The sequence below is a fragment of the Plectropomus leopardus genome, chromosome 4 (assembly GCF_026936395.1).
Source record: "Plectropomus leopardus strain MGB_pleo_1.0 chromosome 4, ASM2693639v1, whole genome shotgun sequence".
Taxonomy (NCBI): domain Eukaryota; kingdom Metazoa; phylum Chordata; class Actinopteri; order Perciformes; family Serranidae; genus Plectropomus; species Plectropomus leopardus.
This window is the reverse complement of record NC_142179.1, coordinates 32,980,488-32,994,613: the sequence shown is the minus strand read 5'-3', so window position 1 is coordinate 32,994,613 and position 14,126 is coordinate 32,980,488. Positions and strand designations below refer to the sequence as shown.

At 39.4% G+C, this 14,126-nt stretch overlaps 1 protein-coding gene and 1 long non-coding RNA gene across 3 annotated transcripts; one reads left to right on the top strand and one right to left on the bottom strand.

Moving 5' to 3' along the window:
• Positions 1–690: 690 nt before the first annotated feature.
• LOC121943925 (SMAD family member 2) lies at positions 691–14,078 on the bottom strand. Of its 2 annotated transcripts, none has more exons than XM_042487534.2 (11): positions 13,651–14,078; positions 12,174–12,588; positions 9,705–9,794; positions 9,277–9,470; positions 7,036–7,170; positions 6,278–6,352; positions 5,744–5,797; positions 5,369–5,581; positions 5,069–5,206; positions 4,062–4,206; positions 691–3,033 (listed from the first exon to the last, which is right to left on the bottom strand). In XM_042487534.2, the coding sequence occupies exons 2-11, from the start codon at positions 12,407–12,409 to the stop codon at positions 2,910–2,912; spliced, it is 1,404 nt and encodes a 467-aa protein (XP_042343468.1). In that variant the 5' UTR covers positions 12,410–12,588; positions 13,651–14,078; the 3' UTR covers positions 691–2,909. The 2 variants fall into 2 exon arrangements, with proteins under 2 accessions (XP_042343468.1, XP_042343469.1); XM_042487535.2 differs by having other exon boundaries at positions 6,290–6,352.
• Positions 5,728–12,438, top strand: LOC148189811 (uncharacterized). The gene is made up of 4 exons (XR_015776492.1): positions 5,728–5,863; positions 8,220–8,265; positions 8,589–8,733; positions 12,270–12,438. It is a non-coding gene; the product is annotated as an uncharacterized LOC148189811 (long non-coding RNA).
• Positions 14,079–14,126: the final 48 nt, after the last annotated feature.

The window sequence follows — 14,126 nt, the reverse complement described above, 5'->3', positions numbered from 1 at the left end:
TTTATAATGAGATCACATTTCTCATTCAGAAACTCATTCTGAAAGATAACTAGAAATTAAAGCTGTGAAATAAATATTGTGAAGTAATATTTTCCTCTGAAATGTAGTGAAGTGGAAATATTATGTAAAATGAAAACACAAAATTGTATCATGTACAGTAAATCCAGTCTAAAGTAAATGCTAACAAGTAAATTAAATATACTACACTTTACTGTTTCAACTACTGTTTAATCAATGGTGGACTGAACACAGTAGAGGTAATTTAATTACTTTTTTTAAACTGTTGAGTAATTTAATGTAAAAGAAATGCATGATTTTATAGGCAATTCTGCAAACTGTTTAGCTGTCTAATAAATATATTGAAGTCAAAAGTAAAATGTTAGCATCTGAAATGTAGTAAAGTACAATTATTGATAGTTAAGTAGAATAAAAATATTCAAAATCTCAAATAATGCTTAAAAATACAATCATGAGTGAACACACTTACTTTCCTTTACCAAACAGTGTAGGTATCGTCAGCAACCACTAGTTCCTATATTACTCTGCTTAAAGAAGCATCCAGAGTTCACCTGCAAATTACTGTAATAAATGACTAAATCCCATGTCTAACTACCAGTCTTCAGTTATGTTTTCATTGACACATATCCCTAATAGCTACAATCGAGAAACACACCCACAAAACAGACAGAATCATGAGAATAAAAATCTTTATTAGTGTTTTATGAAGTCTGCATAATATGCCACACGCCTGAGAAGCTTATGGTCAGAAAAAAAAAGAACTGCTCTATCAATACCGCCCTCTACTGGTAAAACAACTGCGACATCTACTGTACTGACTGCTTTGCAAAAAGATTACTGTTAAATACACACATACTGTACTACTGTTATGTATATGTACGTCTGGTCCACGTCAGTTTTTGTAATGTATTTTTTTTCACATTCATATGTTGTAGGCCAAAGATAAAAACAATGTAACACTGGACCCTAACACATGGTTCAGTTCCCCAAATCCAAACTTCACTAGGTGCACTTAAAGTACAATCACTAGTGCCATAAGGTAAACACATTTACATCAAAAATAGGGGAGGAGGGGGAAACATGTTAAACTCGCAACAGCCACGTAATGACAAGAATGGCAGAGTTTAGGCTAATAAGTCTTGTTGTACATACTGTATTTTATAGACAGAACAAATACAATACACACATTAACACAGAATGTCCTAGTGTGCAGGCACATTCGCTCTTCTTTTCCCATGGAAGAAAAACGCTCTCCTCCTATGTTTCTGTTACACTTTAAAAAGCCAATTGTATCTGGTTGACCTTAACCCGCTTGAATAAGCACCAAAAGGCTACAAGAGGTCACGTGTGTTTTCCAAAAAAAAGTGAAGAGATGACTGAATGAATGGCCATTACAAAGTTTTACATGCCTCTGGAATCATTAAAACCATTACAGGAGAGTTGATTTTGGCTTTCAGGCAAATCTGTTGTTTTGTGTACTTTAAATGCACCAGATTTCTTTGGAAAAACAAAGGATAGAAACAGGCTACACATCATGTGGGGCAGTGAGGGTTTTTTTTTTTTGTTGTTGTTTTTTTTTTTTACCAAGACAAAGAGCTGCGATTGGAAATTAATTCAAACTAAACCTTTTGGGTAAAACGAAGGAATGATCCATGCCCTCCATGTCACTTTAGAAACAGCTGTGGTCTTGAAAATATTACTTTAATAAAAAGTGAACGACAGAAAATTTTAAGTATATTTATATATAAAAATACATGAGAATACAAAAAAGTAGCAAAACAATGGGGATATAGGCTAAAAACAGAATGAATTCATTGATACCTTCAATTTCTCCTGGTGAGACACTTAATGCTTCACCTCGGAGAGCCCCAGGACTCCCAGTGTCGAGTCAATAAGAGAAAAAAGAAAAAAGCTTTTGATAACAGCTGATATTCTCTGGTCCCTGCCCAGTGCACCTTGCAAAGCCTGGCCAACGTCTCATTAACTTCCATACCAGGCTGTCCAATGTAAATCAACTAAACCAAGGACATGTAGAGTGCCATATAATGACAAAGAAATAAACTACATCCAGATAAAGTTTGCAGTTTGTTCGGGGTTTTTTTTTTTTGGAATTACTTTTTTAATTAACATTCCTATTTGTCCATTAAGAAGTATGTCTTACAACGACACACGTCAAGAGTTACAAAAAGGGCCATTCTGGCAAAGTCAATTCAAATTTCATAAACACATTGTGGCGTTTCCTTCAGAGGAGAACGGCCACCAAGGCCATCGTTTCTTCACCAAGCCACCTCCCCCTGACAAAAGACGGGGCCAAGTTTCCCAGAGAAAAGTAAACTCAGGTTCAGAACAATGGTTGGGGTGGGCTGGAACAAAAATCATTTTAGCATTCAAGCTGGTGTTACTCATACAAGCAATCGTCAATACTGAGAAACTATTCACAGATATTTTTGGTATTTCCCCTACTTCCTGGACTAAAAACCAATATACATTTTATTTGTACCACAAATAGATCTAATATTAAGGATTTGGGGAAAAGCAATTTAACAAGGTGCATGACATAGATGGGTAACAAAGTGCCAATTTTTTTACTGAAAAGTCTGTGTGTGTGTGTGTGTGTGTGTGTGTGTGTGTGTGTGTGTGTGTGTGTGTGTGTGTGTGGGTGCGACAGTGTATGTGCATTTGTTCTTGTGTGTATGTGTGTGTTTATGTCTTTGTGTGTAAAGTTAAAAGAGGGATGTGGAACTGGGCCACAAATACTATGAAGAATGGTACAGAAAATTCATTCTGTGGGTGGGGAGGGGGGTTCCATTTTTTTCATGAAAGGACTCACAAGTTTAGAATTTAATGATCATGTAAGGGGCTGCGTTTTTGGGGGGCGTTTCTTTAGCTGTTTAGGACATACTGGAGCAGCGTGCAGATGGGGAACCCATCTGGGTCAGAACCTTGTCCAGCCACTGCAGGGGACCGTTCAAATGCAGCTCGATCCAGCAAGGAGTGCTTGTGACAGTCTGCCGCCTGGAAAACAAAAACATACATTTTAATACATTTTAATAGCTGATTTCTATGACAACATAAAGAAGCCTTTTTACTCCTTGCACTACTTGTATAATGCTTCATTTTATGCTTTAAAGGGTTTCTCAAACTTTATTTATACAATACAATTTATTTGTGGCGGCCCACTATGATTTATGCATCTGCCACCACATTTTAATTTTATATATTGGGAGCTGGAATATCATTAGGAGCACTATTAGAATACATCTACCATTCAGTTTATTCATTTCATCACACTCTCGGCAGGCAGAGCACACTCTGGGCACAGACGGAACAGCAGAATGCCACATGCAAAACTTAACCATTGATCTACTGGGTCTAAATGTTCGTATTCCCTCGCCACTGTTGCAGATCAGAGCTTATCCATCCCACGGAGCAATTTAACGATGAAAAGACATTTAATAAATGTCTGTTATAGGTCTATTTGTCTTCGGACGATTCGATTTCAATTATTCAAGGCTGAAAAGTTAAGTTTAGTAGACATCTAGTTTTAGCCTAGATCAAAGAGTAAACAGAATATATGACAAAAAATAAACATTCATAATGTAAATGTGGCAGTATGCAGTAATTTTATTTTTTTCTGGGTTTTTCTGTATTTTTAATATATTTAATGATTATTTTAAAATATGGTCTAAAATCAGGCTATATGTAGCCAATAAATCTTGCTCTATAAAAGGGCTAAAGCTAGGAGACAACGTTATAGTGATGTCTATTGCTCGGTGGGATGGATGTGATCAGCTGTAATCTGATCGAATGATCAATTATCCGCCCGCGACTCAAACTCAACAAACAGCTGATGTAGAAATCAAAAGTTTTGGATCAATGTTCCATTTTGTATGCTGTGACAGAAAAACAATTTTCACTGGTAAAAAAGAAATAGCCCCAATTAATACATTTTCCGCATGGTTAAAAGTCAGTGTAATTCAAACCCGAATAGACAGCATGCAATAATTAAGCCATTCAAATGTTATGCCATTAGCTGTGCTCACCTGTACTCTGCTCCCCAGCCTTTGACAAAACTCATGCGGATGGTGCACATCCTAGTGAGCTGGTAGACAGCTTCGAAGCCCTGGTTGACTGACTGAGCCAGCAGGGCTGCAAATTCCTGGTTGTTGAAGATTTTTAGATTACAACCTAAAAGGAACAAAGAGATAAACAGGCCAGCAGTTAATGTGGGTTTTTACTGTCATTCATAAGACTTTAACAGGCAAAGTTAAAATCTGGCCTCTGGTTGGCAGTGGTCTATCATTGTGTATGTAGCTAATTATTGCCCAGATTTTTGTGGTATATTGGGCATCATTATCTCTAGTGGGCTTTAGCAAGTGGCAGTTAGTCTGTATGAGCATGCTGAATCAGACCCAGTGGTTGAAAAGATGAGCTCTGAGTTTTTCTGTATCAAAGCCAACCAGTGATTGCACTATTTTTTATCATGGATTTTATTTCCTTTTTGCCTTCACACTCAACTACAAAATGCCTTGTTTAATCAGACATAGCTTAAGGTAGCATCCTTAGCGCACGGTGACAGTTTAGACTGAATGAAAAAGTGTGACAGAGGCAAAGAGGTGGACTGTACCTATAAATAAATAATCACAGGTTTCTATAGACAGTATACATTTAACAAAGCTTTTTTGCCATGACTCCCCGTTAGAATCCTTTTTAACCATATGAATCTGAGCTGATCACAGCAGCCATCTGCCACAAAGAAGCAACCTACAGTGTTTTCAGAAATAGCTGTCAGACCAACAGGAGGTGGATTTTTATATTAAAAATACATTTTAAGTTGTTTTCTAGCTTAAAATATCTTCAATCAGGATACAATGTGATGGGTCTGCTGGGCAACAAGATCTCCAGCATCCACTTCATTTACTTGGAAAGAGCACCATATATTTATGCCCTGAAACTATCCACTCCATCATTGTCTTTTGTCCAGTGGGTACCATTCTGTCAAATTCACATTTCCCTCATTACTCCACAGGTGGCATGTTCAGCACCTTACCTGGAGGAATTTTACACACTGTTGCTGGATGCCAGCCATACCGCTGGTTGCAGTTTGGACTCTGGACAAAGATGGCGCTATCACTCAGGCACTCCGCAAATACTTCCCCTCCAATGTAGTAGAGTCTAACTCCTCTTCCTGTAAATACAGACAGACAGAAGCTACAACATGAAATCTGACATGAAAAAGTTCTGTCAATATGTAAGACTAGACCAGTAAAAGCTAAAACAAACTGTCAGAGGCTAACAGGTTGTCTACAGACGATCAGTCACTGTAAAGCTACCTGACGCACAGCCATACCTATGTGCCTCCTGGTCATCTCCACAGTGGCGTTCCTGTTAACATTAGACAGCAGGCCCAGGCAGAAACGCTCAGAGTTTGATGGATCTGTGAATCCGTCCACCGTCAGCGAGGGCTGAGAGGCGTGGAACGTCTCCCCCACGCGCTGGTTCAGCTCGTAATAGGCTATAGAGCACCAGAAGGCTGGCTCAGAGTAAGTCACCGGCTGCAGGTCTACAGTAGAGGAACATGGCAGGAAGGTTTATATGCTGATGAAAAGACAGGCACCGAAAATATATGTGTATTATATCCATCTCACTAAGTGCCAACCTGTGATGTACTAATACACAGTATGCTCTATTGTTTGTATAGTTCCAGATGAGATTGTCATCTTACCCATGCTGTGATTGACAGGAGACAGAGTGCTGGGGGAGAGCTCTGCTGGAGAACCTGACAAAGAAAACAGTGATATGAATGGGTTGACAGCACAACAGGACACCAGGACACGGGTACCAGGTGGGTCGCATCAAAGGCTCATGATGAAAGTGGTGGCTTGCAAAGGAATGCCGTAATTATAGAGTAAACCTTATCAATTTGCATCACAGTGATGGAGCGATGCTGTTTACTGTTTCTGTAACAAAAAGCTGTGTTTGTGCATCCTACATGTTGCTTTGACAGTTGTTTGTTGTGCAATTTGGACAAAAATGTACTTGACTACAGCGCACTGAAGACATAAATGCACCCTGATGCACAGAATTTGGATTAGGACAGGAGAGACAGGGTACATATTGCAAACTGTCGTGTTAGTGACTGTGACCAATCACATGCATCTTTGGCAAATTTATTCCAGGAGATCATAAATTGACTTTAACCTGGCTGGGGAGGTGAGGAAGGAAAGGAGAAGGAAAAGGAATTACTAGTCTAGGGTACCTGTGTCCATACTTTGATTCATCTGTTGATCGCTGGCCTCCCCATCCTCACTGATGTAGCCCGGTGGAGGTGTTTCTGTTGAAATGAAGAGGGGACAAAAAAAGAGTTGCGATATTATCATTATTTAATATGGATGTTTGAACCTACTGAAATCAAGCAAACAGTATGCCCTGTAGTGATAAAGATCAATGGTTCCTAACTGAAGAGTCACAGTCCAAAAGTGGTTTGCAGGTCCACTCTAAATGGACCGCAAGTGACTGATGAATTTGTCAAGTTAGTAAAAAAAAAAAAAAATGAAGTGCCTTTTTCATTTACTCTTGCAATATATTTTATTTCTTTGTTGTCTAAGCTAACCTGTTGTTTACATTTTGTGAGAAAAAAAAACTGAATATGTGGTAATTTATCCAATGTTTGGACCTTGAACTCATGACTAAGGAGAAATGTAGACCTTGTGACTGGACCAGTTGGGAACCACTGATATAGATAGTAACAGCAGAGGAAATACACAGCTAAATGCAAGCAATAGAGAATCACAAGTTTGTCTTTGATAAGTACAATATCATTATGAGGAAAGAAACCCAACAACTCTACATATACAAACAAGATACCATGTAACACACTGCATATAGAAAACTAGAATGACAATAATTCCAATTATGTATGTAACAAAACTTTCAGATTTCATTTAGCACTTTATGTAACTCTTCAATACATGTGCCAAATATCATCCCTCCTGTCAAGTGCACAGATGAACTCACCTGGTATATAATTGTTTGGAGGTTCGATTCCTGCAGGAAAGTTTGTGTTCTCAGGTATGGAATGAGTGTAGTCATCCAGAGGTGGCAGCTCTGGCAGGATTTCTGAGTGTCTTGGCACAAGAACAGGAGGCAGCACTGTCGAGTAAAAGTGTCAGAAGAGAAGAGTTAAGACTCTTTTCAGTTATATTCTTTTTGAAAATTACTGCCAGGAGTTTTAATGCAAACAAAACAAACAAAAAAAAACAACAGGTGCTTTGAAACGAGTTTCATGATTGTGGAAAAAAACTACAACAGCAATAAGTAAATGATGAAACACTGTAACTGCCCAGTGAAACTATAACTTAAATATTTCAACAGATCAATGGCTTGTTCAGGCAAAATGACGCAGGTTTTGCTGCAGATTTTAAGACTGTACATCCCTGAATCTCTTATGGAATAGACATTTTTTCGCCTGGGTCCAGACCTTGGAATTCGCTAATTTCACCAAGCTGACTGATTTGTTTGGCATCATGACATGAAACAGCGGTTTCTCTGTTGAAATGAGTGTTGCGGGGGGACTAAAACTCAGTCAATCAGAGCCATGGGAAAGATCAATGCTTTTGCCAAGTAGTATGCTTCAACCAATGAGGAGTAATAACAACAATAGCAAGTGCTATAAAAACCATCAATACTGTTATTGAGGCTGTTCTTAAACTCATTGTATTCTCAACATTGCCTGACACTGTAGCTCTGCTCCACTACTAAAAACTGTATTTTGACACAGCTTTGCGTCAGAGACATCTTAAAATGACTTTAGATTCAGGAGATATGTTGTGCTCTTGTGATTGGTTGGAGAAAATCAGTTAGGAATGGATGCAATGTAAGACTAAAATGGTGTTAACGTATTAACAATTCTGTCTGATATCCAGCAACAGCATTGTGGGAGACACTCATATTTGCTTTATTGCATAAAGTAAAATGCAAAGATTGACCCCACTCGAAAATCTGTTTACTGAATACTGTATAAGGCTACAGCCAGCAAGTTAGCTTAGCATAAAGAGTTGAAGTGGGTAAACAGCTAGCCTGTCTTTTTGTCCAAATGTAAAAATGTCTGCAAATAAACAACTTAAAAGATTACTGATTAGCACACTACATGTGGTTTGTGAAATCAGTACAAATCATTTATACACACTATTTCTTGGCAGGTGCAGGGACTGGCCTGTTAACCTGAAGATGACCACAAGACTCCAGGTAGTAAACCCAGCAATCAAATCCCCCATAAAACAACATGCTGTCTTTCTTTGTGAATTAAACAAATTAGATAGCATAATAATGTGTGAATGTTTAAAGGGCTGGTAGACCCACTCTGTTACTGTTGGACGGAGCCAGGCTAGCCGTTTCTCTCTGTTAACAGTCTTTATGCTAAGCTAAGATACATATTGGTTGTAGCTTCATACCTAGCATACAGACATGAAGGGCTCCCCCCTAAAAGTTGGTGATTCAAATCATGAGCTGTAGACCCTCAGTTAAAGTGAGATTGCTTTAAGTTGAGCAGTCTTTTTTTTCCTCTACAGTGTACTTCTGAGGAGGTTTTGGTCCCCAGACTTTGCTGCAGAGTGAGCACTCTTGACTTTCAAGCTACTCTTTGGCAGTTAAAGCTATGGTCATACAGGCAGCGGCACAAAGGAGGAGAGCGTAGAGACCTTCAGCTTAGAAAAGGTAAATTTACAACTTACTGCAACATATGATACAGTGTCTGGCTTTTGTTTAAAATTTAGTGTCGGCAAACCGTTAGTGCAGTTAGCTTGTTTACTATATTACGTCAATTCCACTGTCACATTGATGATCCCACGGAGCCCATTCAAACTATGTATTGAAAACAAAACAAAACATTGAAGATTCATATTGAACTGCCAAATCCAACCTGACCGGTATATTTCTGAGTCATGGAACAGCCCCACATACAAGAATAGGCAAATGATCTTCTCATTCCATCAAATGAGCATGTTTCCCAAAATATCAAATTATTCTTATCACAAACTGGCCCATTTTCACATCTCTTAAGTCATCTTACAATTAAATCTGACTGGGACTTTGGTTAGTGGGAGGTTTAACAAAATTCTAATTAACAGTGTGTTAAAAATGGTGCTGTATTGCATCTGAGTTTAGCTTCACAAGTCTAAGTGCAAGTTGATAATCATGCAACAATAATTCAGAGTGATACACGCATGTTTAAGGTTAAAGTGGACAGTGTTATCTCACCTGGGGTCTCCACCCTCTGGTAGTGGTAGGGGTTGATGCAGACCTCATCCTTCTTTAGGTGGAAGGCATACTCACAGGCCTCGATGGCGCGCAGCTCGTGGTGGCTGTGAAGGTCCGGCCATCGCCACAAGCGACAGTAGATAACATGGGGAAGCCCCTTCCTGTGGGAGACCTGCAGGCGGCCATCCAGGGATCTGATTGAACAGCAAACAGGAGATGGTGGTGAGATGGGGAGAAGACACAGGGGAAAGGGGGTGACACATAATAACATGGCCAGGCAGGGGAGGGAAATGGAGATGGATTGGGTTGAGTGGAGACCAGAACGAGAAACAAAGATGTTCTCAATGTCCGTCACCTCAAACATTGTAATAACAACTCTCCCACATCAAAGTTGTATGCAACACCATACAATAGTTGAGGATAGTCACCTGGTTTGGTCAGGGTAGCTGTATAGGCCTGATGTATCCCACTGTTCTATCGTATTTGGTGTACTCAGTCCCCATATTTCAGAGCAATTGCTGTGCACAGAGAAAACAACAAAACAAAAACAAAAAACAAATGATAAACATGGGACATGGCTCATTCAGAAGTTTCAGTATGGGTAATGTGAACATTAAAAGGCCTCTTTTATTAGAGTCATATGGCAAAAATAAAGACATCAAATTCAGGTTGTGGAAAGAAAAGATGGGAACTTCAAATAAGAGAAGCCTTTTTGACAGAATTAAGAGGGAAAAAAACACAACATGGAATCTGCTAACACACACAATGAGTGAGACAAAGAGCATTCTTCAACAATGGCATTGCATCAAACACTTAAAATGACCCAAAGCTTTATCACTACAGTCATTTATGTCAGAACTTATCTGGAGACATTCAAACAAACGCTGAAGACACACAATGACACAAAAGAGGGGGAAAGGGAGGAGGCAACCTTGAAAAAAAAAAATCCATTTTCAGACATTCTGAAAACGTTCACAAGAAAATGGACAAAAAAATAAGAAATTTAAAACTTGGAATGAGGACAAATGGGAGTTGTTGCTTCTGAATAACAGGACAATAACAAATTCTACATTTTGAATGCTACAAATACACAACAACATGTACTAGACTTTATTACTTTGGTGGGATCTCAACTATTATTCAAAATTAGAACTGTCTGCTTTGTGACAGGGCAGGAAACTAACTATTTGTCCACCAACCATCGCTGCTTGTAGATTCAACAGATCGTTTTTCCTGCAGGAAGCTATGTGTCAGTCTGATTGTTGAATGCCCAAGTGGCAAGCAGGGCATACATTGACCTCACAGATTGCAATCAAAATGTACCGATATTAAAGGAATACTTCACCCACAAAACTATTTGTCATTTGTAAATCAATTAGTCATGCCATGTTACCTTGAATTTGAAAAAAACATTTTTGCCTCCATGGGAAATGGTGAACATATTGATTTCTGATTGATTGTGGATCACTTTGACAACAACAAAATTATATTAAAATATCAGTTTACTAACTCTCACACACCTTGTATAGTATAACTCAAATTCCCACTACTATGCTCAGTACTTCCTAAACACATGCATTTTTGCTTAAAAAACGTAGTATTGGAGTCTAGCTCTGAAGGGAGCGCAGATAAGTTTAATTTCCAGTTTTGACAGTAAGGTTTTGGCAAAAATGCATGCATTTGGTAACTATTAAGCATACAACTGGATAGATAAGACTTGTATTGTACTGCAGCTATTGTGGAAGAGTTTGTAAACACATGTTTTGATATCTGAGAATCAGAGAAGAGGAGGAAGAGTGTTTTTATTGTGAATAAGGACTGGTGTGTCAATGGGATTGTGATGTGCTGCCCTGGTCGGTTCTACTGTGGATAATTGCTAACAGTGTCTTAATTCTGCCACTTCCCATATTCAGGAAGTGACCATGCAGCCGTCTTGTTTGAGTAGGGATGTGTGGACAGTTAAATGATCCCACAACTAGAAACCATGAACCAAAACCATCCGGAAACAATTATACAGCAACAACCAACAATGTAAGAAGAAGCAAGAAGGACTTCATAGTGCACAAGTTAAAGGAATGATTGATTTGCTGTCAGTCATTTAACGTGCTCCCCATTCAATTAATACATTAATATGTTCACCATGTTATGTATAGGCATGCAAGAAAAACAAAGTTTTCTTCACAAATTAAAAGTAACAGCATGACTAACTGATATACAAGGTGCCTTTTAAGTATGGCTGGTGGCAATGACACAATCTGGCATTTTTGGGGTTCCCAATCCACCCTCTCTCACGTAGTTATTCTCCACAACTACAGTCCTCTGCAAGAAATTATTTCATTCAGATTAAGCCAGCCACTGTATCTCTACAAACGTAACAGCGCAGCCAAGAACAATTCTCAGGCGATAACAGCCAGCCCACTATCTATAGAAATACAAACACCTGATGTGCTACTTAGCAGCACATCAGTGAGGAATGAATCAGTTAACATGGTGTTCCCACTGACGTGAGTCTGGGCCATCAAGGCTGGCTGGCTGATAAAGAGAACATCTTCTCTCACCCTTTTATTGTTTCTCTCCCCAATAGCAAAATACATACTATCTGTTACTACAATAGTAAACAAGCAGTGATTTGATTCATTTTCAGCTCATACTTTATGAATATAGTGTTCTACTATTTTGCATCTCTAAACAAAGCTTTAACATTGTCATTAATTTTATACTTGGTAAGAGTTGCAGGAAGTTATGAAAACATAGTGAAGACAGAATGAGTCCAAGATCTGCATCTACAACCAGCCCAAGGTTTCAACTAACAACAAGGCATACTTGCAGAGACGTGTGTAACAGCAGCAGCTTTTTCTCTGACCCTAGTTTAAACAGCAAAGTGTCGGGCAGTATACCTGGGGATGGTGACACACTTGGTGTTGCAGTTCTGTGTGGTGATAGCTTTCTCCAGCTCATCTAACTGGCCTGTCTTCTTTAATTTCTTCACTAAGCTCTTCACAGCCTTCTCGCACCATTTCTCCTCTTGCCCATTCTGCTCTCCACCTCCTGCTCCGGCCGGGCCACTGGTCGACTTCTTCCAGCCCAACAGCCTCTTCACCACAGGAGGGGTGAACGGCAAGATGGAGGACATCTTAGCGGGGCAAGCCGGGAGTCTCCAGAGGACTCAATACAAGGTCTCACACACACACAGACAGAGAGGGGACCTGGAGCTACAGTTTGGGCCCTTACTCTGATGGGGCCCCTCTAGTGACCAGTGAGTCACAGGGTGGAAGCCAGTGCTGGCAGGGTTTACTCAAAAGAGATGGACACCTTGGGAGAAAGACACACACACACACACACACACACACACACACACACACACACACACACAGAACATCATTACAAACAAAACATGGTGGAGAAAACAACCATATCTAACCTCATCAAAACAAAAGACATGTTGCTTATTACTCAATGAAACTTCGAATATTAAATAAAATAATCAGATTGTTTAAACTGCAGCATTGCTAACATTAGACAACTTAATAATACAATTCACCAAATGCTTAATACAGTTAAGTTAAGCTGAACAAGCAGAGATGTCCACTTGACGTTAGCTTGTCACAAACATCCAAGCTAGCTAGCATGCAAACTTATAAAGTTATTACACGGGGTGCGCCTCATACTGTCGCATTCCGCACATAGATGCAAACACAACCAGCCACTAATTAACACAATAAATAACACAATGGACGTTATTAAATGAACATGAAAAAGGACAGTGTTTTGTGACAGGCCCCCCTGTGCTAACACCAACTGGCTTGGGAAGGCCGGCTGCTAGCTATCTGGTAGGGGGGCCTGTTTCACTCAAATCACAACAATAAGTTCACTAGCATTAGCTTACTGGGTGATTAAAAGCAAAATCCTGAGGTAGCCTTAGCTAAAAACAAAAAAACATTGTTAAAGTCGGGAGATCGTAGGGAATTCATGTTGAAGTCCTCATCTAGCTAGGTCAGCTAACGTTAGCTAGCTTACCCGAGCTAGCTGCCAGCTTGTTATCAAAAATCCTTTTGTTGTGATCCACAAAAACCCTCCTGTGCGCAACAGTCAAGTCGCGCTACTTTGCTACTTAATGTCAGCTTGTCAAATATACCCGGGCTACATTTAACCTAATGACACAAAACGTCGCTTCGTGAATTTAAACGTTGTTATGTTTTATATAGCTAGTGCATGTTTGTGACTTTTATTAAAAGACAGACACGGCACAAAATGAGTTAGCATCTTGGACGAACTCTTCCAAACTGGCTCCCGCTGGCTAACGGACCAACATATCTCACACAAAACAACATGCTCCAAAGTCGAGAAAACAGCCGAAAGCATTTCAATAGTTACCCCAGTTTTAAAGTCCAAAGCTCCTCTGTTTGAGAAAAAGATGCGCACAGCCCCCTGAACACCTTGTTAACATAAAAATGCTTGAACTGTTTTGTGCTGCGGCTAATTTTGACAAGGCTTGTGGTCTCCTCTCAAGTTGCTACCAGTGCTACTGAGGCTAGTTTGCTAGGTTAGGTAGACCGGAACAACATAACAAACGTGATGGCTACGTACGAGCTCTTAATCCCTCCTATTCAAAAACTGATTGGAGGATTATGAGGAGACATACTCTGAATACTGGCTGATGTCCTTGACAGTCCTTATTGTTTATTTGACAGCATGGGTTTATAGCTGTCATTCGGAGAGATTTGGATGCAAAATAGCTTTATTCTGCATTTTCACAGGATATGAAAGTAATTATTTTACATTTTCACCAAAAACAGTAGATTAAAAGCTAAAAAAAACCCAAACAAACAAAAAGAATGTCACAGTCAGAT

Coding starts and splice junctions, on each gene's coding strand:
- LOC121943925 (XM_042487534.2), bottom strand. CDS start 12,409: ATGTCCTCCATCTTGCCGTTCACCCCTCCTGTGGTGAAGAGGCTGTTG. Junction 9,795..12,173: donor AAGTGTGTCACCATCCCCAG/GTATACTGCCCG, acceptor CTCTGTGCACAG/CAATTGCTCTGAAATATGGG. Junction 5,798..6,277: donor GAATCAAAGTATGGACACAG/GTACCCTAGACT, acceptor TTTCTTTGTCAG/GTTCTCCAGCAGAGCTCTCC.